This window comes from Acomys russatus, chromosome 6 (genome assembly GCF_903995435.1).
Source record: "Acomys russatus chromosome 6, mAcoRus1.1, whole genome shotgun sequence".
Taxonomy (NCBI): domain Eukaryota; kingdom Metazoa; phylum Chordata; class Mammalia; order Rodentia; family Muridae; genus Acomys; species Acomys russatus.
The window spans coordinates 64,062,361-64,084,344 of NC_067142.1; the positions used below are offsets into that span (position 1 = coordinate 64,062,361).

At 42.6% G+C, this 21,984-nt stretch overlaps 1 protein-coding gene across 5 annotated transcripts in view; it reads right to left on the reverse strand.

Annotated features, from left to right (window-relative positions):
- Positions 1-21,984, reverse strand: part of Pbx1 (PBX homeobox 1) — a 308,608-nt gene that overhangs the window by 51,098 nt on the left and 235,526 nt on the right. For 3 of the 5 annotated variants that reach the window (XM_051147799.1, XM_051147797.1, XM_051147800.1), the window contains 3 exons: positions 20,631-20,790; positions 14,224-14,336; positions 12,761-12,850 (listed from right to left, as the gene is read on the reverse strand). In XM_051147799.1, the coding sequence (XP_051003756.1) occupies positions 12,761-12,850; positions 14,224-14,336; positions 20,631-20,790 (363 nt within the window). The remainder of the gene's footprint in view (positions 1-12,760; positions 12,851-14,223; positions 14,337-20,630; positions 20,791-21,984) is intronic. The other 2 variants (XM_051147802.1, XM_051147801.1) reach the window with 1 other exon arrangement.

Here is a 21,984-nt window from a genome sequence, read left to right on the forward strand (position 1 = left end):
AAAGGTGGAAGGTGTGGAGAGGCCTTTCTCAGGTAGCTCTGGTCTAGTCTCAATAATCTGACTCCAGGTGACCACCTCTAGCAACAACAACCCCCCCCCCTCCACTATGGTAGTAACTTCATCTAGGCCTGTGGTTCCTAATGTGGAGTCGTACATCAGATATCCTGCATATCAGATATGTATATTATAAAAACAGTAGCAAAATTACAATTATAAAGAAGCTATAAAAATGCTTTTATGGTTGGGGTTCTCCACAACATGAGGAACTGTACTCAACAGTCACAGCATTAGGTAGGTTGGGAACCACCGACTTCGCATTATTTTAAAAATGCATTCCTTGAATGCTAAGTATCAGCTTCAGCTGAAGTACTTGGTTTTAGACATAACAAACATGATTTTTTTCCCCAGAAATCCATGGTCCAGTGAGAGGACAGGTACAGACTGGCAAAGGACTCCATCCCAACTTTAGGATGCCACAGACTACACGTCTGGAGTCTGAGTCCATCACACACTTGTCAATTACACAAGGTCTAAGCAGTACTGGGAGTCTCCTGCATGGGGAGGATTGCTTCCAGGGAAGGGCAGCATTACTGGGGCCAGGGAGAGAAGGGACATTAATGGCCCCAGATACTTCAGAGGAGGAAAAGAAAGAGAACGCAGGGTGACATACCTCTGGAAATTCAACAAGGTATTAAATAGTGGGCAATGCCACCTGCAGGTCAATCTTGCTAGCCTTTACAACTTTTCCTGTGAACTGTTCTGATGTGCCTCTAAACTATTTTGCTTATATATATATTTTTAAGAATTGGAAAAAATTTTCAAGTGAATGTGAATTACGTAAGTTAATACACATGAAGTGCCTCAAGTCTAAAAGCAAGTCAGTGCTAGCAATGAAAACAATTACAAGTGTCCATTTGGCCTGCTAATTTTCTATCATTATTGTTTTTTAATTGCTCTTTAGCTTACTATTTTATATGATTTCTTTATTTTATTATCATTTGGTCTGTTCCTTTGAACCTTTGTGTCCTAGATGGTGGTATATATTTATCCTAGCTTATTTTGTTTTTATTGTCCTCTTTTAGAACTTATGTATCTTAATTATTTTTAACTCTCATTTTGTATTTCAAATACAATTTTATCACTCTCCTGCCAATTTTAACCTGCCGTCACTTTACAAGTGAATACTGTATTTTTACTTTATATTTTTGTTTACATTATCTTGTGCTTTAAAACAAATTTTTTAACCCTTACTATATATTTTCCCTATTTATCTTTCTTGGTTTTATTCAAATGATATTATATTTGTATCCCTGTGCATTTAGTTTTTAACTTATTTTTAAAAGTATTATGTGCATAAAGAGGAAAGTAACTTAATGAAAGTTCTGAGCAACCAAGGAGAGGGGCTTTCTTACCCTTTGTCTGGGACAAAAATGGCTATTAAGTAGCTACTATCCTAGTGTCTTCCCTGAGGTCCTTCCAGCTTCTGACACCATTACTTAACATGCAAACGGTATTAAAATATCCATAGGCAAAAGTCCCCCCTTTTTTCTATCTTACTTGATCTCCAGATTAGAAAAATAAGCAACAACAGCAATAAACTACTTGTCATTGATGTGTGTACTTCATTCACCAGGCACAAGGCTTTCTTCTGTCACAATCAACCACCCAATCTCGCCAAGAAATGCTTGGTTTAGGATTTCTTGGTTTATAATTTCATGGGGTCTCTTGGCAAAAAAGTCACGACAGAGCTATAGAGTAGGCATATGCAAGAAAGGACTATCCTTATAATTTTCCAGCTTGAATATTGATGGCAGAATTGATGAAACGTAAGCCTCCAGAGAAGATACTCAACCAAACAGGAATGGCCGAGTTCTTGGGGTTCTTTCTTACGCCCTTCAAGTTACAAAATACTCATCACAGGGCAACTTAACAGATGCTCTTAGTGTAAGGACCCTGGCGACTCCCTCTGTGTAAGTTGTTAAAGGAGTACGGACTCAGGGGTCTATTTGGACAAAAGAGGCTTTGGAGTGTGACTGCTGGGTCCACACCTGACTCTGTCACTTACATGTTAGCTGATCTTGGGTAAAACACTTAATCTTTCTGGCCTCGGCTGACAGACTCTAGTAGGAAACTCAATAAACGTTATGAGCTAGTGCTCCTGGCATAATATATTGGTGGAGGCACAGCTTAGCTCTGGAACTTTAGACATGCAGCCAGGCAGCAAGACATGTCTGCTGTCCTTTTTCCCTCTGGAAGGGGCAGAGAGCCTTCAGCCTTGTGGTAGGGTGCTGGGTAAGGGAAGGACTTGAGGCTTCCAGTTTCAGACCATCATTCCCTGGCAGTGTCCTTTTGGTAGGCGCTCAGTTGAGGCCACGCTTGATCGCTTCCTTAGGTGGGCGGATGTATAGTCTCACAAGTACTGCCTTTCACATTTTGTGTATGTTTGGGGAGGCACGGAAGACAGACTGGGCCTGCAGCTCAAGGGCACTGCATTTAAAAACGGGGGAAATGACAAAAGAAGAAAGGGAAGATTTAATATCCTACATATGAGGGAGCCACTCTGGAGTCTCTGTCTACACATATTCCAAAAGGTTTTCTTATAGAAGGGGGGGGGGAGGTGGTTATAATTCCCCTTAAACAAAAGCATAATGGATCAAAAGCAATGGAAAATACAGAATAAACCACCCTACTTGACTATAAATGGCCTTTCTACCACTGCTTGGCTATAAGACAGTATGAGGGTTAGGTTACCTGGGGCAGGAGTAGGAGAGGAATCTTAGACTGCCTGGAAAAGGGCAGAGTATTCAGTGCATACCTATGGCCTTTGTCCTTCCTCCTTTACCTGCTCCATTTTGGTGTCTTTATAAATTATAAGAGAGGAGCAGGCATATGGAGATACGGGACCGCAACCAAAACACAAGTGTGTTGCATACGCCAAAGTGCTGAGAGTATATACTCACAATTACACCTTAAGTTGTTAAAAATGTCTCAGAAGTGAAAGACACTACATGTAAAAACGAAACTCTAGCCACTGCTGTACATACCAGTAATATTTATGTAAGGGAAATTATATTATTTTCTGCAAGACAGTATGGGATGATCCATGAACTGATGAAGGTTTAAAGGGAGCAGATGTGCATGTATAACGGTGCTGGTAAAATGGCCGGATCTAGCCAGTGAGTACAAAGGTTGCACTGTAAAAAACATCATGTGTGTGCATATGTGCCTGATGGGCAGCTTAGTCTTCATGTGGGTCCCCTAGTAAGGGGAGCAGGGGCTCTCTCTGACAGGGACTCTGCGCATACTTTTCAATCACTTCCCCCTGGCGGAGCTGCCTTGTAGGACAAACAGGAAGAGGATGAGCTCAGTCCTGATGTGACTTGTATTGGAGTGAGTTGGGGGCCCTCTTTCTGAGGGGTAGGGGAGGGGGCGGAGGAGGAAGAGGGCACGAGGGTGGGGTTGGAAGGAGAGGAGGGAAGAGCTTCAATTAGGATGTAAGGTGAATAAATAAAATAAAACTGAAAAAGCATGTGTGCGAATGCCCATGTGTGTGGGTGTGTGTGCACATACACGGGACACATGGGGGAGGTCAAGCCAAACTCGGGTGTCAGTCTTCAGGAGTCTTTTGTGCTTATACACTTTGGTTAAGACAGTCCTTCAGTGGCCTGGGATTTTGTCATGTGGGCTGGATTTACTGGCTGAGAGCTTCCGGGGATTTATCTGTCTCTGCCTTCTACCTCACCTTGCCAGGCCCAAGATTATAGGAGTGCACAACTGTAGCCACCCACTTTCCTATATGGGTTCTGGGGAATTGGACACAGATTCTTATGTTTGCAAGGATAACTGAGCTGTTACTCAAGCCCTTTCACTATTAATTTCTTTTTTCTTTTTTTTTTTTTTTTTTTTTTTTTTTTGGTGGTGACGGGAAGTGGTGGTGGTGGATATATTTGTCTAGGCTTAAAGTAAATTCTGGAAAATTAAAGAATTTTTTTTTAAAGAAACCAATATCAATTCCATCTCTTAGCCCTAATGCTAGGAAAGATTTAAAGACTAGGCCTTCAAGCTGACTTTCACAAGCTTAGAAGTTGCTAGGGGACCTAGTGAAATCTTAGAGACTTATTTAATAGATGTGGATGGGTCCTCATGTGATACTGTAGAGGGGCAGGCCACACTTTGCACAGACTAGCAGGGCAGGAAGGGGACAGCAAGGCCGAGGCTGAGGGCAAAGTACTGCAAAGGTCACCCAAGGGTACTGAAATAGAGCCTGCACTTTGTACAAGAACAGAATGGTTGAGTCTTAGCTGAAAGGTTCAACGTGAACATGACCTGGGCAGGCTTGAAAAATTGTAATTAGGTGAATTAGTAGCTGAAAGAGCTGAAAATTACTGCAAGTAGAGACTATAATAAATGTAGGTAATTCTATATTTATATTTGAAATCTTCCTCCATATTATTTCCTTCCTTAAAGCATATTTTTATGCTAATATGTGTTAACTTCTTATACATGGCTAATTTTTAATAAGAGCTCTACTTTTCTTAGGAAAGCAAAAGGCATGGTTTCTGTTTTTTTTTTTTTTTAAATAGTAGTTATAAGTGGCTATTTATTTTTTATTTTTATTTATTTATATTTAAAATTTTTTTGGCTATTTATTTTTAAATTAATTGGAATTAAGTAAAATTAAAAACTCATTTTCCTACAGTAGCCACATACCACGCACTCCCTAGCTATGTGTTATTAATGGTTAATTTACTAAGCAAGATTAAAACCAACTATTCTTATCAGGACAACAAACCCATTGCTATAGTCACTTGTGAGAAATATATATAAAAGAATACATGACAAAGACCAATCATATTTATAAGCAATCCATACATTTTAGTTGGTTAGAATATATATGTAAAGGCCTCTTAGGGCACCCAGTTCCAAGAGTCCTTTAAGATAATGTATCATATTGATTACAGTAGGTGGTGCAGTCTCTGTCTCAGAACCAGATGACTAAGGCAGATTACTTCCACCCTTTAGCCTCTGGTGACTTTATGGATTGCCAGAGCTATGTGCTATTAATGCTTCTATCACTGATGTGGGATGCTCAAAGCTTCTCAATAAACATTTATTGAACAAATCAGTTATTCATTTGTATGTCCATAATGTGAAACTGAAGGAGACTTAGATATGAAGAGATCTAACTATTTAATAATTAGAGATGTAGAAAAGAATCTCCTCAGACTCAACTATAACAGAGCCAAGACCTCAAAAACTTACCCATTTTTGCTTTTGTATAGTAACAATGGGATTTTCCTAAGAACAAAAGAGTAATTAGTCTACCCCCCAAAAAGCTTGTCTAAGAACACTGACTTCTTCAGGAAGCAAGAGTAGGCCAGGATAGACCCAGGAGAAAGTGGCTGTCTTCAGAAACCGATGCTGCTTCCCCTTTGAAGATGTGATTTTCCTTCATTGAGTAGAAGGCAGGAGCCACATGAGTCTGGAGTAAGTTCTCACAGGCTGGGAGTGGGCTGAGCTGGGCAGGCTGCTAGAAACACTAATTCCAATGAAAAGAACACGGAGGACGCTGGCCGTTCCACAGCCTAGACTTTCCCGAGTGATACATGTTCTCGTTTATTTGTGTCTTTGAGCGTCTCTCCTCGTGCTACACTGTTTTGGGGGAAAGGAAAACAATCACTATTCATAAATATAATATGACCGTGGATGATGGCTTATGCAACATTCAGCTTAATTGTCGTTTTACCGAGTTTGGGAAACTGAATCCCAGAAGAGGGGTTTAGATTCCCTGCGAGTAGAGTTAAAGACAGTTGTGAGAATCAATCCTGGGTGCTCTGGAAGGGCAGATAATGGTCTTATCTGCAGAGCCATCTCTCTAGCACCATCATCAGAATTTTGTATTTTTTCAGGTATAGGGAGTTTTTTTTTTTAACTTGACCTATATGTTAATGTTACATGACATATGTGCATTACCCAAAGATAAAAAGTGCTTATGATTATTGACTGTGTGAGTGACCAGGCCAGTATGAGAACGAATGAATGAGTCAGTAAATGATCTCGTCATATTTGCTTGTGGTACCTTCAAGAGCACTTACGTTGAAAAGCTGATGGATGTGTATAACATTGTAACACTGTGTATTTTTTGATTCATTAAAAAACTGAAAAAAAAAAAAAACCTGTTTTTTTTTTTTTTTTTTTTTAAAGTCTCTGATGCAAGATTTGACACAGTGCTAAGTCTTAAAGGTCTTCTGATCTAAGCGAAGAGTTCAGTCATGAAGGAAACTCCTCAGAGTCTGGCCATACATGTGTGGACTTGCCCATTTTTCTCAGCCCTTTCACATCAGCAGCCTTGGGGCTCTGCCCTAGTCCTTGGTCTCAGGACCCTAATGTCATCCAAAGGTGGCAAACTGGTGGCATATCTGGATACAATTTAACCCTTTCAAAATTTACCTTCAAATTCAATTTGTTAAGAGAGAATTAAGCTTGAAATAACTAAAATGAGTTTTAAAAGATCTGCATATGAATTTAATGATTTTCCCCTCTCTCAGTCCTGCAACGTCACACATGGCAACACCATCTTAATACACACAGTGCACAGTCTCTCAAAAGCAGCTAAGGGAAAAGTAAAATATGGCATGTAGCTAAGTGTTGCCAAATAAACTGTGTGACATCTAAGTGCTTGACACATGTTTACTGAAATGGTAGGATATTTCTGTCCTAATGATTTACGTTCGATTTATTTACTTAAGTAACGTTTGTTTTTTCCTCTTCCACCTACCGAGAGAGAGAGAGAGAGAGAGAGAGAGAGAGAGAGAGAGAGAGAGAGAGAGAGAGAGAGAGAGAGAGAGTCAAAACAAAACACCTGCATTACAATTTTCAAGATAACAGATTCATCCCTATTTTTCCATTTCTATAATTATCACAAGCCAAGAATGAATGAATTTCTCCCCCTGATGACTGGATGTCATTGGCACACTGCCTCTGCAGAGATAATCCTAACACTCACACGTTCACTAAAACCTTTGAGTAAGCAAAACCTAGAGGCCCATTGACATTCCAGGCTGGCTGCAGCAAATCCACTCCCTTAACTCACATTTCAAAACAATTTAAAACAAATAATCTCACCCTGCAGGGTAATGGCTCCACTTTTACAAATCTCTAACTCCAAAGGGAGGAATTTCTTGGGATCAGACTTCCTCCTCCTGCCCATTTGAACTCAAGATACAATCTGGGGGTGGGGGAGCGGGTGGGCTGCAAAGTTGATCTGGTGTTCCTTTAGCTAAGGAACTCAACTGTCACACTGTAGAATTCTAGAATTTCTGAGCTGAAAGAGACTTTCAGGTTGGCTCGTGGGGACCCCAGGTCCTCAGCTTCCTCTTTCTTGGTGACTCCCACTCTCCTCCAATCCAGGCGTGCAGGCGGCAGCTGCACAGTGAGTGAGGAGAGCAGTGAGAATCATTGGGGACACAGCCACCCAACAGACAGGTGCTCTCCCAGAGATTCCCTAAGGAAGATGGGGGCTCTGAGGCTCAGACTGACAGGACCTATGGGGATGATGCTTGGCAGCATCACCATATAACACCTCCCATGTTGAGTGGAAGAGGAGATCCTTGGACTGTATTCTCTTACACATGTTCCTAAACATTTACAGAGCTGTTTGACTGTCTTGTTTGTTAGCTTTTGCAGCAGGGTCTTGGTGTGGAATCCAGGCTCATCTTATCCTTACAATCCTCCCATTTCCTTTCTAAGCATGCACTGCCATGCCTGGCCTAGAAAGGTCACTCTCAAAAAGAAATACTTAAGAACAGTTTTGGGGGGCTGGAGAGATGGCTCAGAGGTTAAGAACACTGATTGCTCTTCCAGAGGTCATGAGTTAAATTCCCCGCAACCCCATGGGGCCTCACAACCATCTATACTGTGATCTGGTGCCCTCTTCTGGCCTGCAGGTGTGCATGCAGACAGAGCACTGTATACATAATAATAAATACATAAATATTAAAAAAAAAAAAAAAAAGAACAGTTTTGGGCTTAGAATACAGTTTATTTGTGGATAAGTGAAGCACTTAAAATAATCATTATTTCTAAGTACCTTAGGGCTGATACATTAGATGTGAACATTAAAAAATATTTTGAAGCTGGGCAGTGGTGGCATATTCCTTTAATCCCAGCCCTTGGGAGGGAGAAACAGGTGGATCTCTGCGAGTTCAAGGCCAGCCTGGTCTACAAAGTGACTCCAGGACAGCCAAGTATGCACACAAAGAAACTCTGTCTTGAAAACCGTTAAAACATAGCAAAACAAAATAATTTGAACTTTAGTACCATCTTTTATTCTCCTGATTGATAATTTCACCCAACAAAATAAGGAAACTATACATATATAGAGATGAATGGTAATAAATATGCTTTGTGAATTTAAGTGATGGAAGAGAAATGTGTGTGTGTGTGTGTGTGTGTGTGTGTGAGAGAGAGAGAGAGAGAGAGAGAGAGAGAGAGAGAGAGAGAGAGAGAGAGACAGACAGACAGACAGACAGACAGACACACACACAGACAGACAGACATAGAGAGAGAATGAATGGAAGGAAATAGAAAGAAAGATGTCAAATAGGAACTGAGATCCAGGGCAGTAACTGTGATTAGAACAGGAATGAGATAATGAAGGAGTAAATACAGGGGCTGGAGAGATGGCTCAGAGGCATGATCTCCAGGGGCACCAAGCACTCACATGGTGCACTGACACAGGAGGAGGGCATTAAATATGTAGCCAAGTAAGGGTCAGAGGGCCACACGAATTGGAGCCCAGAGTTTAAGGGCAGGTAGGTTGGGCCAAAGACTATGGAATCCTGTATGTGGACTCAGAGGTAGAGCTGCTTAGGCAGGCAGTAGAGACAGCTAATGACTTCTGAGCAAAGAATGGCACTGGATGCCTACAGTGGGTATTGTTTGAGAGAGGTGGTGAGCTGAAGTCAGATAATGGCAGCGTGGAGTGTGCTGCAGAATCCTAGTTAGTGAGCTACACTGAGAACTAGGACAGGGTGATGGAAAGCAAGGCTCTAGTAGTTAGGCATTCTTCAAGAACGGCCTGATTTACAGAGAAATGGAATACTTCCCCTGAGCTACTTAGAGTCTCTCTAAGTGCATCGAGAATTGTCTGTGGTCATATGAAAACACAAATTATTTCAGGAGGTGCAGTTTACCATTCACAGTGGGTCTTGAGGTCTTGCATAACTTTTTGTCCATTTCAAATCCATGTCTTTGCATCAAAATAGTGCCCTAACCTACCCTCAATAGGAAACAAACCCAGTGAAAACTGCTCATGAAGATGGGGGTGGGGGAGGGCAAATTAAAAAGTTATGGGTTGAAGCACTTCATGCTGTGTTCATGTGAAAAAAATAGTCAATCCCTTTACACCCTCATTTCCCCCAAAGCATCTCCCAGATGCTGAGATTACCAGACAGGCCATCTACCTTGATAAGACCTTACCTCTACACCTCTGCAGTGCCATTGCTCTGAGCTCAGTTAAAGGCGAGAGGCCCACACTTTTACAGGACTTAAAAATAGACACTAGTTGGATAAGATATGGGTGCTGTGGAAACCCAGCCAGGGAGCAGATGAATGCTGCCCAGAAAATGTCCTCCGTCAAATGAGACACAACCCAGATCCCAGCTGGGAATTCCATTGCTGCGTTGGGTTTAGGGGTTGTTTATTTTTGCTTCTTGGCTTGGAACTCTCATTCCTGTCCTTGTCTCTTCTTATGTCTCCTCCCTTTTTCTCCTTCTCTATCTTGGCAGTTAAAATCCTACTCTGCGTGTGCCCATGCCCCAGCTACTAATACCACCATCTAAAAATACATCTTGCTACAAACAAGCTTCATCTCGGGCAGGTGGCCCATTTAAAAACTGACACCAAAGCAACGTATCATATCACCCCTGTCCTTTGATGCACTCAGCTTGTAATGTAAAGACCCAGGAATAAAGTTACCACAATTTACAGGGGGACAATTAGTACACATGAGTGACTTGAATGGCATTTCCCAATCTACCATGTGCATGCACACGCGCGTGTGTGCGTGCGTGCATGCGTGTGTGTGTGTGTGTGTGTGTTGGGCTTATGTAATCAGACATAATTGTCTGCACATGTTTGTTACACTATCTCAAAAATGATTTCCAGCCCATCCGATGATGCCAGAAGGGTCACTACCAGCCCCCATCTGGCACTGCTTACTACTATACTGAAATTAGGGATTAAAAAGGTGCCAAGTTGAGTGGAGAGTGGGGTGTGACTTTTACACGAACCCTGGTGCCCCATATTTGACCACGTCCCCTGGATGAGGAGGCCTGGTGGCCCTCAGAGGAAAGATAGCAGACTACCAAGAAGAGACTTGATACTCTATGAGCATATACAGGGGGAGGAGGTCCCCATCAGTCACAGTCAAAGGGGAGGGGAGTAAGGGGAAAATGGGAAGGAGGAATGGGAGGACACAAGGGTTGAGATAACAATTGAGATGTAATATGAATAAACTAATAAAAAATATTTTTTAAAAAAGGTGCCAAGTAAGAAACTGTCTGGCCCACTTTGTACTGCGTTGTAAGGACATCTTTTAGTCTCTTTCCATACACCTGCATTTTTGTTCCCACTTCTTACACGTTCTTCATCATCTTCCCTTTCATGTATGCCAGAGTCATTTCTGGAGAAGCCTACTGTCTCACAAACCCTCGGTGATGCTCTCAATGCTACAGCCAGCCAGCTCCTTTCCTTTGCTCAGACTCTGAGAATGCATAAACGACATGGAACCTCATCCTCTCCCAAGCAAGCTTACTAGCAAGCTGCCACTAACCCAATGATAATAATGGCTAATGTTATCATAGGCACAATATGGGGAGAGTCCCACTCCGGACTTCTCTAGAAAGTGACATGACCAGTTTAAGGTGTGCTTGGCAAGTCAAGCTGCCCTTGCCTTTCTTCCCTAAGAGAAAGCAATAGTTAAGATATGAACTCAGGAGAGATTCTGCCTGAAAATATAAGAGAAAGAATGCTTAACGGTAAACAGCAATAGATGTCACCCCTAAAAACTACCACCTAGTGACTGGTTCGCTGTTCCCATATCCTTACCAAGGTGCTAGCCAAGCCATGTATGAGGCTCTCTAGAGATTGGAGACCTTGACTGTTAGAAAGGCCATCGTGTGTACCTGAAGGTCACTTCTCTGATGCTTCTACTCAGTGAACACATCCTGTCCTAGTTAGACAATTCCTCATGATGATGCTCCCTCTCTGTGAGGGCATCATTAAAACCAGAATAGATCACCCACATGGTCTTTTTTATGGGGGAAGCTGCTGCTTCCTCCTCCTCTTCCTCTTGTGTGTGTGTGTGTGTGTGTGTGTGTGTGTTTATATGTAGTTTACGTATGTGCTTGTGTGGCTGTGTACATCTGTACAAGTGTTGTCTGTGTATGTTCAGGCTAGAGGTTGAAGTCTGGCATCTTCCTCCATTGCCCCTCACTTTATTTCTTAACACTCAGTCTCTCTCATTGGCTGTCTGGATAAAGAGCTCCTAGAGGTCTCTCTGTCTCTGTCTCTGGATGTGTCACCAGATGACTTTTTACTCAGTTACGATGGACCCGACCTTAGGTGTCCATACTCGCATAGCTGCCACTTTATTGATGGAGGCATCTGCCATTCCTCATTTTTAAGAGAATTATTTTTCATCTGCTGAGATAGTTGCTCTTCTCTTGATTCCTTCCAGATCTGCCATAATTGAGTAGGACAAGACTCAATACAGAGTTGAAGGGGCCACCACCCCGCCCCCCCCACATCCTTGTAGATGCTTTGCCGCAATTAGAACAGACTGAGATCACATTATTAAATCGTGACTACATCACCTTCCTTGCGCTCTTGACTTGTTTTAATCATACCGACAGCAACAAACAACAGCAAGGTTCTCCATCAACCAAACACAGCTCTGCTTTCTTCAGTAACTCCAAGCCAATGACCCCACCGGAGATTCTTGTGACCTCTAAAAGCCTGGAAATCACCCCTGAACTATAGAACAACCTCCTTTTCCAGGCTTTCCCCATGTCCCAGCTTGCTGTCATCACTGCTGAGATAGCAGACGATTGATCTGAGAAATCAAGTTGGATTGCTGTCCCAAATCTACACTCGGTTCTCCTTGTGTCTGTCTGATCGATTTCACTCTGTGCGACATAGCTTGTCGCTATGAATTTTCATGCTAGTCAGGAGCCGCCAGCGCACCCAAGAACAAGTGGAAGATGGTCTGCACCCCCTCCTTGTCCCTTCAACATACTAGGCCTTAGTGTCAATTTTTAAAAAATCATCTATTGACAGATTGGGAAAAGGGGGGTTTCATTTTTATGGCCACAGACCTGGATGCAATGGATTTGGGCCACTGGTTTTCTTTTCCAGGTGTCCTGGTCCCAGCCTGTGGTGACATTTCCTACCACTGTTGTACTAGGTGTCACCTGTTTAGCAGCTCCTCTCAGCTGAACGCATGTGGCCGCAGGTGCCACGCAAACACTGATTGTGTCTGACAGCCCTAGACGCCAGCTGCCTGCATGAAGCCTGCCCAATCACCACATTCTTTCATGGGGAGGATGCTGCCGATGGCATGACCGATACAGAAACAAGAAACTAGGTGACTGTAAAGCTAAGACAAGTCCTACTAAGTGGCATTCTGGGCCCTGTGGCTTTGAAATAATTGGCAGTGATAGAATAAAAACAAAGGGCTGAGGGAGCCTTGTTTGCTTACACTGATGCCCTGCGGACTGTACATCTGACTGGCTGCGAGTCCGTCACTGTATCCTCCTGTCTGGCTGATAACATGGCGAAGGGTATCCACCTAGACAGAGGAACAACAACAGAGAGGCAATTAGTCAGAGAGGGGAAGGGATACGGCGCATCATCATTGTCATCGTCGTCATCATCATCATCATCCAGGTACTGATGGGGCATGCCACATGAAAGCCATCATTTTAGAGACACTCTTCCTGGGGGACAGTCCATAGGGAGGAGGCTGGGACTCCCCCTGATGCCAAATCCACTGTTACTTATGGGTTCAGTAAATACAGTAAGAGAAAACTTGGGTTCCTGAAACTGAGAGTGATTGCACAACGCTGTGTGAAGTGACAGGGACTATGGTGCTGGAGGCGGGTGGAGGGAAGAGGACTGAGAGGCTTCCCCTTCCCCTCTCCGCCACTTTTCTTCCCTAAAGATTATCTACGAAACTTGTAGGAGAGTCAAGGTTATGTTTAGTCTTGGACAGCCACATTGCAGAGAGAGGGCAATGGGATAAAGACCCAGGTGCTTTTTTTTTTTTTTAATGATGATTTAGATAATGGTAAGTCCTTTAGTCACATGACCAAAGTCTGCCTGTATAACCTCAAATTTGTTTGCAGACAGTGTTTCCTGAGCAAGGGCTGAGTCACCAGCGAGCTGTCTATTCCAGGCACATAACACTTTCTGTTCTATGTGTTGGATAGGACACATGGGTAGGCGTGTGGCTCCCATCTTCCCAAGTCATTGTGACCAAGAGCATACGACTTCAAGCTCTCACATCACACTTCATGCTGAGACAGTAGGATGGCTTCCTGAGGTATCTGTCCAGAAGGCGGGTGGCTTTACTAAGAAGCACACAGGCTTCACCACATACGTGACTTGATTTTTGGTTCCATGGATGGTCTGAGCATCAGAAACTTGAGTCCATTGACCTCAGGGATGATCAAGCATATGTGTTTAGCCAAGCTGGATTTGGGTGATTTTTTTTAAAGCTTAAAATGAAGACAGGAGAGACTAATACATTTGTCTGATCATTGATGGCTTCTTTATGTTAGCAAATTCTAAAGATGGGACCCGACACATGAGAGAGAGACTCGGAAGTGATATGGGCTGACATTCCTTTTCCTCTGAGGGATAATGAAGATAGCAGCTCTACTTGCCTCACATGCCGCCTGCACCTCACTCTGTGCTTGGTCCTTTCCTGCCTTCCTAGTGTGACTGACATGCCGGAGCCAAATACACTCACAAAGTATGGACACAAGCCCCTACAACAATGGTTCTCTTTGTTCTGTTTGGCTTTGTCCTAATTGGGTCTGTCTGTCTTTCCCTTCCTTCGTTTTCCCTTCTCTCTGTCAGGACAGGAGTAGGAAGCTGACACAACTGAAGGCTCTTGGATTCTACTGAATTCACCTAGTAGCATATTGGCTGGGTCCCTACCTGTGATTGCACGTTGGCTCCAACCTGGGCCCCTTGGTAAGAATCCCCATTGAGTGACTGCACGCTCATGAACAAATCTCCAGAGTTTGACATGTTAAAAGAACTGGAAGAACCTGGAAAGGAAAGAGTGAGGCACCTGAATCACGGAAAGGAAAAGGCTCGACCCCGCAATCAACAGCCAAGAGGAGAATGACATGCAAAGCAAACCCCCAAAATCAAATGTAAGGAAAAAAAAAAACCAACATCCACAGAGCCTGGTTAGTAGCATGAAGGACAGAGTAAGCAAGAGAGTGCATACTGTTGCTGTTACGTGAAGCGACCCCTTACTACAAGTTGCTACTAAGATTGCTTTCTGCTCGTGACTTTAAGCTGAGAAAGGAAAGTTGTATTTGTCAATTTCATCTACTTCGGGTCTCTTTTTTATGCCCCTAACGTGCAAAGGTTGGCCAGGAGGCCAAGAAGATGGAGAATATGGCCATTAATACGGACTGGCCTGTGATACTTCTACCACTGTAATGGAGTTTCAGGGTACCTTTTCTGGGGTCTAAATATGCTTTGCTGAGCCCATCTACTCGAATTGGGGCAGCACACAGGAGGCGAGTCTCCTGGGGTCTATAAATACTCTCCATTTCTAGAAATAAACATTTTTGCTATGTGACAATAACCCAGGAAACCCCAAAGATTGCAAGGTTATATGAGAATGGCTTATTCTTTCCATCAGTTTGCCAGAATATAGAAAGATGAAGCAGAACACTGGGCCAAGATTCTCCAGCATGCATGAAATGCTTCTAGAACATTTTAAAACAGGCCTCCAGAAGGAGAGCTTAACAGAGGCTTTCACCTCCCAGAGATGGAGGTTCTATCTGGTTGGCCCTAGGTCCATCCACAGGCTCCTATGGGATGAACCTAGCCCAAGCTCACTCTGAACACCAGGGCTTATGAAGCCAACTAGAGCCCTGAAGTCATCATGCAGCTCAGTGCACAGGAAAGAGAGCTCAGCGTGCAAAGTTTGGTTAAAAACATGATGTTAGCCTGGTGAAGGAGAAACCTCAGGGACCCAGGTCAGTTGCTCTCTATGACTTCTAACCCTGTGTTCTTGCCCTGCGAGTCTTCTGACAGCCTCCACCCACGGGGAATCACCCAGCAATGAGTCCTGCCTCCTGTCTCATGCTTTCCATCTCTCCTCCCAGGACAGAGATCTGAGCTCAGCCAGAGAGCTGTCTATCCACAGGCAAGCAGAGGAGAAGACCTTTTCTTTTTCTTCCAGAGAAGAGCCGCTTAATAGGCAGTGCATTCTCCGCTGTGCCACAGCACTTGCTATACAACTGTCTACTGTGTCATCGTTTGTCAACAGCAAGAGCCATTTAAAGGAGCCAGGTGTTTGTAATCTTGGGAACAACCCCCCCCCCCAAGTTAAGAACTATCTCTGTTTTCCTTTGTCTTGGGGAGCTTGCATTTTCATCCAAGAAGCCGTGTAACTATATTTCTACATAAGCTGACGCTGCCTCTCATTCCTGCTTTTCCATGCAAAGGAAATGTCATCTTCATGGGTTGAGAGGGGACTCAGATATCAACTAAAGGACTGCGTCTTGTCTGGCACATATTTTTCTATTTGGTTTATGTGAAAAGAACTAGAAACATCGGATCTTAGCCAAAACAGGAGGAATCAGATCTCATGGTGTGCAGTTTATAGTCAGTCAGTGGGATGAACACCTTGGTCTGTAACTTCCTTGCATTAGTATGGCATACTATTTTTGAAACCATCCTGCCCAACTATGGAAGAGGCAGCGTGTATCATAGATCCTACTCTTGTGCTTCCATAGCACACCCAGGCTTCAACATATGAGTTGTAGCGCCCTTCCTGCCCCCCCCCCCCAGATCAAGTTTGGAGTCACAGAGACATAGCCTTAACAACAAAACCATTGCAATATACGAGTCCTGCTCAGCACTCATCGGAACCAAGAACCATCACAGTAGCTGTATTCATGTCATCAGACTTCCCATGCTCCTTGCCCCCAAAGTGCTGAGTCTGAAGTCTAGGTACTTTATTTCTCTCCCACCATCAGCTACCATGTAATAGTCACACATGCTGTATGCCTGGCTGACGGGATATTGGTAATCACTACACAAACTGTGCCATGGGAGAAATCCCCAAAGGGCTACAGTGATGCCAAGAAGCATGGCATCCACAGAAGCATGCAGACATAGAGTGTGCCACTGACAAGATATACACTGCAATTGACACTGGTGATTTAAGAAATATATGTGCATAGATAAATGGTAAATATGTCTGGCTGTGTAATATACACAGGAATAAATATGCGCATACAAATGTACTTCATGTACAAATGCATTTGTATCAGAGCAGTAATTGCAGGAATAGTCCCTTGTACTCTTGGCTGTGCTGTTTCAGCATTTCATGGTCTCTGTACACCCATGTATGGCACTGTCATGGCTTCTGACTGTCCGTTGAGAATACAGACGCAGTGATGGAGTGGACAGAAGAGAACAGGTGCTCTTAGTAGCACAATAAAGGCTATCTAAGCATCAAAGTGTGTGTATGTGGGTGGGGAGAGGTGTTCTTCACTCAACATTGAAGGTTGGAAAGGGCGGATCATTGAATGGAGAGCCTCCTGAGAGATGTACACCTCCCAGACGGAGAGTGAATGGGCGTTCTTGGAAGTGCCGTGAAATTCCCAGAGAGCAACTGTATCACCTAGTTTGCTGAGGTGGCCCAGTCCCTTTTTTTGCAGAGCACTGTGGAGTAATCAGCAGTGACTAGAGATACACGCCACAGTGTGCTTGGCAGCTGAAAAGCTCTGCATGTGGCTTAGGAATGAAGGCAAGTGCCACACAGATACTTGGGGTATGTGCAGAATGACACCTGCACTTAGTTAGATTGAGAAGAAATAAAGGATCACCCAGGAATCCAATGCATTTGCTCAGGCAAACACTGTGACATGGAAATGTGTTAGCATCCATTTTCATAAGGCAAGTTCCTCTGGAGATAGTACTTTTCACTTCAAATGATCTTTTAGGAGTCTAAAGTTCTTCAGAAGAACAAAAGAAACAAAACTCAAGTATGTGATAAAACCCAACTAACTTAATAATAAAAATGTAATAACCCAAACTCAGAGCACGCTTTCCTACTCTTGGCACTATTGACACTTTAGGCTGGCTAACTCTTTGCTTCAGGGACCATCTTATGCCTCGTGGGATGGTTAAGTGGACCTCCATCTCTATCTATGTCAGTAATACGCTCTAAGATGACAACAGTGGAAGCCATCTCCAGATACTACTATACGTCGGCTGGGGGCACATACACACCCAAAAATGAGAACCAGTGACTCACAACAAAGATAGGGTGTGTGTTTGTCTTAAGAAACTCAAAATGTTTAAAAGTGAGAGCTAACGGCTTCTTACGGGGTGCGTGTGTGTTTTATGAGGCTAATATTGCTTTAATTTCTGTAGCCTAAAAAAACCAAGTTTCCCACGGATGAGGTGACCAGCCTGATTCAGCCAGACTTCCATGTCATCTGGGGGTAGAGAGCAGGACAGATCTCATTCGATGTAATTATGTCTCCTTCTTGCTTCCAAGGAAGTGTCTGCTTCTTTCTGAGTCGCCAGCTCATGCATGCTTTTATGACCTTTTCAAACATGAGAAACTGAGTACTCATCACCTGGCCCGGGGAGGGGGGTGTTCCTTTCCAGTGAGCTATAGGCAAGGATTTTTAAAAAATAATTTTGTCAATTGGTCCTCTCACTCCTCCCCCACCCCACCCCCATCTCTCTCTCTCTCTCTCTCTCTCTCTCTCTCTCTTTCTCTCTCTCTTTCTCAACTTCGTTTCTTTCATCCTTTCCCATTGTCACATCTGCTGGAAGACACAATGAAGTATGCTAACCGTCTCTCTACACTTGGAAATGCCCCCACATTGCCCAGTCCTAAGTGGTTTTTAATGAAGTGGGACTTTGGAAAAGGAGGCAAAGTCTACTGGATAAACAGGGCTATTTAGGTGTGGCTTGCCAAGCCTCCTGGAGTGCCATTCCCCACACGAAAGCCAGGGGAGGGAGCAGGGTTTATTTGCACTGCTGCCTTTCTTGCCGTGGAAATGGGTATGGAAACTAAGCAACGATTCTGGGAGAATTTCCATTTCCATGTTGAGACTCATAACACTGTCCTGGTTGCCAGAATCCTAGACTTCAAAATCTACCCAAATAGCTTTTCATATATTAAGCTCTTATTTACAATCTCTTTCCATTACCATCTCCTCTTTGAAATTACTCAAGAGCCGGCATACAAAACATTCTGTGTAAAAGTTTGAGCACTTATCTTCCACTCTGTGCCATGACCTGGGCTGTTAAAAGCTGAAGAAAATGCAGAAAAATCCATTTATAACTTTTCCTGTTAAGACATTTATCTTTTAAAATTCCGTGCTATTGCACATCTCCAATAGTGTTTTCTTTGGTCTCTGTATCAGAAAGAGAGCATTACAAAGGGCTCTTCTGCAAATTATTTCCAACAACTTAGGCACAACTGGAAGGCTTAACTCAAGTTTTCCATAATAATGTACTTTGCGCTCAGAATAGTCATATGAAGTTTAAGCCACCAGAAAATTCCTTAGAAAACTGTAATCAGGCTGACATTCCATAAGAGCCAACATAGTTCTTAAACACAGAGTGGGGGTTAAAATGCTTACTTTTCTCTTTTTAAGAGCTTTAGGAAAGAAAAATAGTTATGGATTTAGTAATGAAGGGAGCCCACAGGGCCCTTCTAAGGACTAGTCATAAATCATGCTAAGCCATCTGTGATGCAGATATAGCAGGGACAGGGAAAAAGTCATTTTGATATCTGCTTTGCATTATGATAACCTCTGCAGGAGTGTTGAGTGCATTTTTGCTAATATTGACAGAATTATACTTTTTTCCGAAGAGATAAGTGAGAATGCCTGCCTAGCGCTGCACTTCCCCTCCTGATGCTGGCTTTGAAATCTTTAATAATGGAGCAGAAAAGAAAAGAGGAAACGGTGGCTATTGAACCTGTGAGCCTGGATCTTTTATCAATCACACCATGATGAGGAAGAACAATGGCAACAACAACAACAACAACAACAACAACAACAACAACAACAAAACCAAAGGAGCTTTCAAAAGCAAATGTGTTCTTCAGGGTAACCTGACCTATACAGCTGATAAACATAAAACTCAAGCAAAGTAAACAGTGTTTTACGATGCCAATGTTTACAAAACCAAGGGCTCTCTTCATGCCTGATTCCAACTGAACAAAAGGTCATGGGAGTTTAACCCAGGGACTTGGAGAACCTGGTAACATGTTAATGCAAGGAGAAGCACACAGAAGAAAAATGTGTGGTGCCCTACAGGTGTCCAGTTACAAAGGCAGCATACGGCAGGAAGAACCCCTTTAGTGAACAACTAGGCTGTGAGGCTGAAGTCACCATATATACTCATAAAAATCCGATTTGTAGCCATATTATGAGCCAATATACTTAGATTTGCTAGTGTGTCGTTGGTGTCATCAGACTTAGAAGTGTACTCCACATTTAAAAAAAAATGGATTTTGTCTGTTATAGAGAAGGATACTGACACTAAACAGATTTAATAAGGAAATGTTTGTTTTCCCTTTATCCGCTCCAGTAGAAGTATCCACGTGCTTTCTACAGCATACAGACATGAAGGTTATACTTCATATATTACTGACTTTTTATTGGCATCATGGAAATTCGCAAGTGACAGCACAGTACATCTCCCAAAATGCACTTCTATGTCCTCATGTTCATGAAAATAAAACCTAGACCCAGAGTACATGACTTGAGCCTGAAAGGTCTTAATTAACAGCTCGGGCTTCTCCTGATAGTTTGTTTACATAAAGAAACCCAATACAAGAAGACAATAAGGAATAATATCTCTAAGCACCACCTAGGAACTACTGTAGCCTGGCTCTGCAGGAGTTCACCAAGAAGAACTTTGCTACAAGAGAGAACGTTCCGGCACGGAACGCAGGACAGCACATGACACAGACATGATGCTGTGTGGACAACAGGAGAAACAAGCATGAACACATCATACGAGAACCCACAGGAATTGCCTCTATGTATCAAGCTTTATCTGTGAGTTTAGAAGCCTCATTGAATCCAAACAACATATTTCCATTTTTAACTTAGACAGACGCATTACAACGCAAACTTTCAGACAGCCCCATATTATAAACACACTGCCTTCGTCCTTTGGATACGACAAAAGAAACCTCAAAATGGTCACTGACAACAAATGATAATTGGATGTATAAATCAATGAATCAAAACCTGTAGGCATTAAAATAAAGTCACAACGTAGGAAAAACAAATGTACAAATGGAGAATAGTCCCCCCCAAATCAAAGAAGAAACTAACCCGCTGAGTTGGGAGTGGAGGGCGAGTTAGCTTGGCTTCCATGGGCTGACACATTGGTGGCAGTGACAGCCGTTTTGGCAGCATAAATATTGGCTTCCTCTTGAAATTTACCTATGTTCTTCTTGTACCGGATTCGCTTATTTCCAAACCAGTTTGATACCTAGAGCAGCAGGAGAGAAGATGAGAGAATTAGCACTTTGCCCAGAAGAAGACATTGCAGAGAAACAGAAGGGTTGCGATGGGTAGGACGGGACCATCTGATCTTACTTATGACTTTTGTAATATCAAGTAAAAGCCCAGGAGTAAATGTAAGATCCTCAAGAAGAACAACCACTTAATATGGGTTCTTTGAAATTCCACAAGACCACTGTGATAGCAACTCCCCCGTGGAAGCCTTGCTCACCAAACCTAAAATTCTCAATTTAGAACCAGTATTTTAAATTTTCATATTTTCTCATTTATGACATTTAAATAAATGTGCTAAGAGAAATGCTTGTTCTTTGTAAAGAAGCACTAATGCTGACAGTGTGCAATCAAAATACACAGACCTTTAAAATAGCCACATAAATCTATACTAACATATGGATGCTTCCATGCATACATTAATTTTGAAATTTTTAGAAGTTAAATGACCTTAATGGACTTTGATTCTTAGCCATGTTATGCTATAGACTTTATCAATTTAATTTCACTGATTATCTGGTACAGTCATCTTGGTCTTATCTATGGAAAAAAAACAAATAACTGACTCATCAACTAATTATTACTTTGAATTCCTGCTTTTAAATGTTAAAGCCAATGAACACAATAAATCTAATTTACTTTCCTTTGTTCATTTATTTCCTTCCTGTGGCTCACAGCAGCTGTCTTGGCTTAAGTTAGAATTTCTCCATTTACACAAAGACTTCTCCCAGAAAGGAGTCAGGACATACATTGACATTTACCCCACAAGTCTTGCCTCAGGGAGGAAGGCCTAATAACACCCTACATTCTAGATGTGATTTGGGACTACAGTACTTGTGGCTCTTATTTAATTACAGAACAAACTATGAAAACTGGTAAGGGAAGAATAAATTGATCACACATGTACCACACCTCACATACAATTCACATCAACCCTACACCAACAATGGCAGATAAAGAAAATGTAAGGTTAAAAAAAAAAACTACACTTATTTTTCCAATGCATTCACAAAGCTAAAAGAGCTTACCAAGCCAGCAAGTCTTTAAATGCCTGTGTGGTTTATACTACAGCAGAAATGCCAAGTCTCTGTTACAAGTATCACACTGTACCAGTGCAATATTAGTAACCAAGAGAGAAAATATTCAATAATAAACCACTGTATTTGTTGTT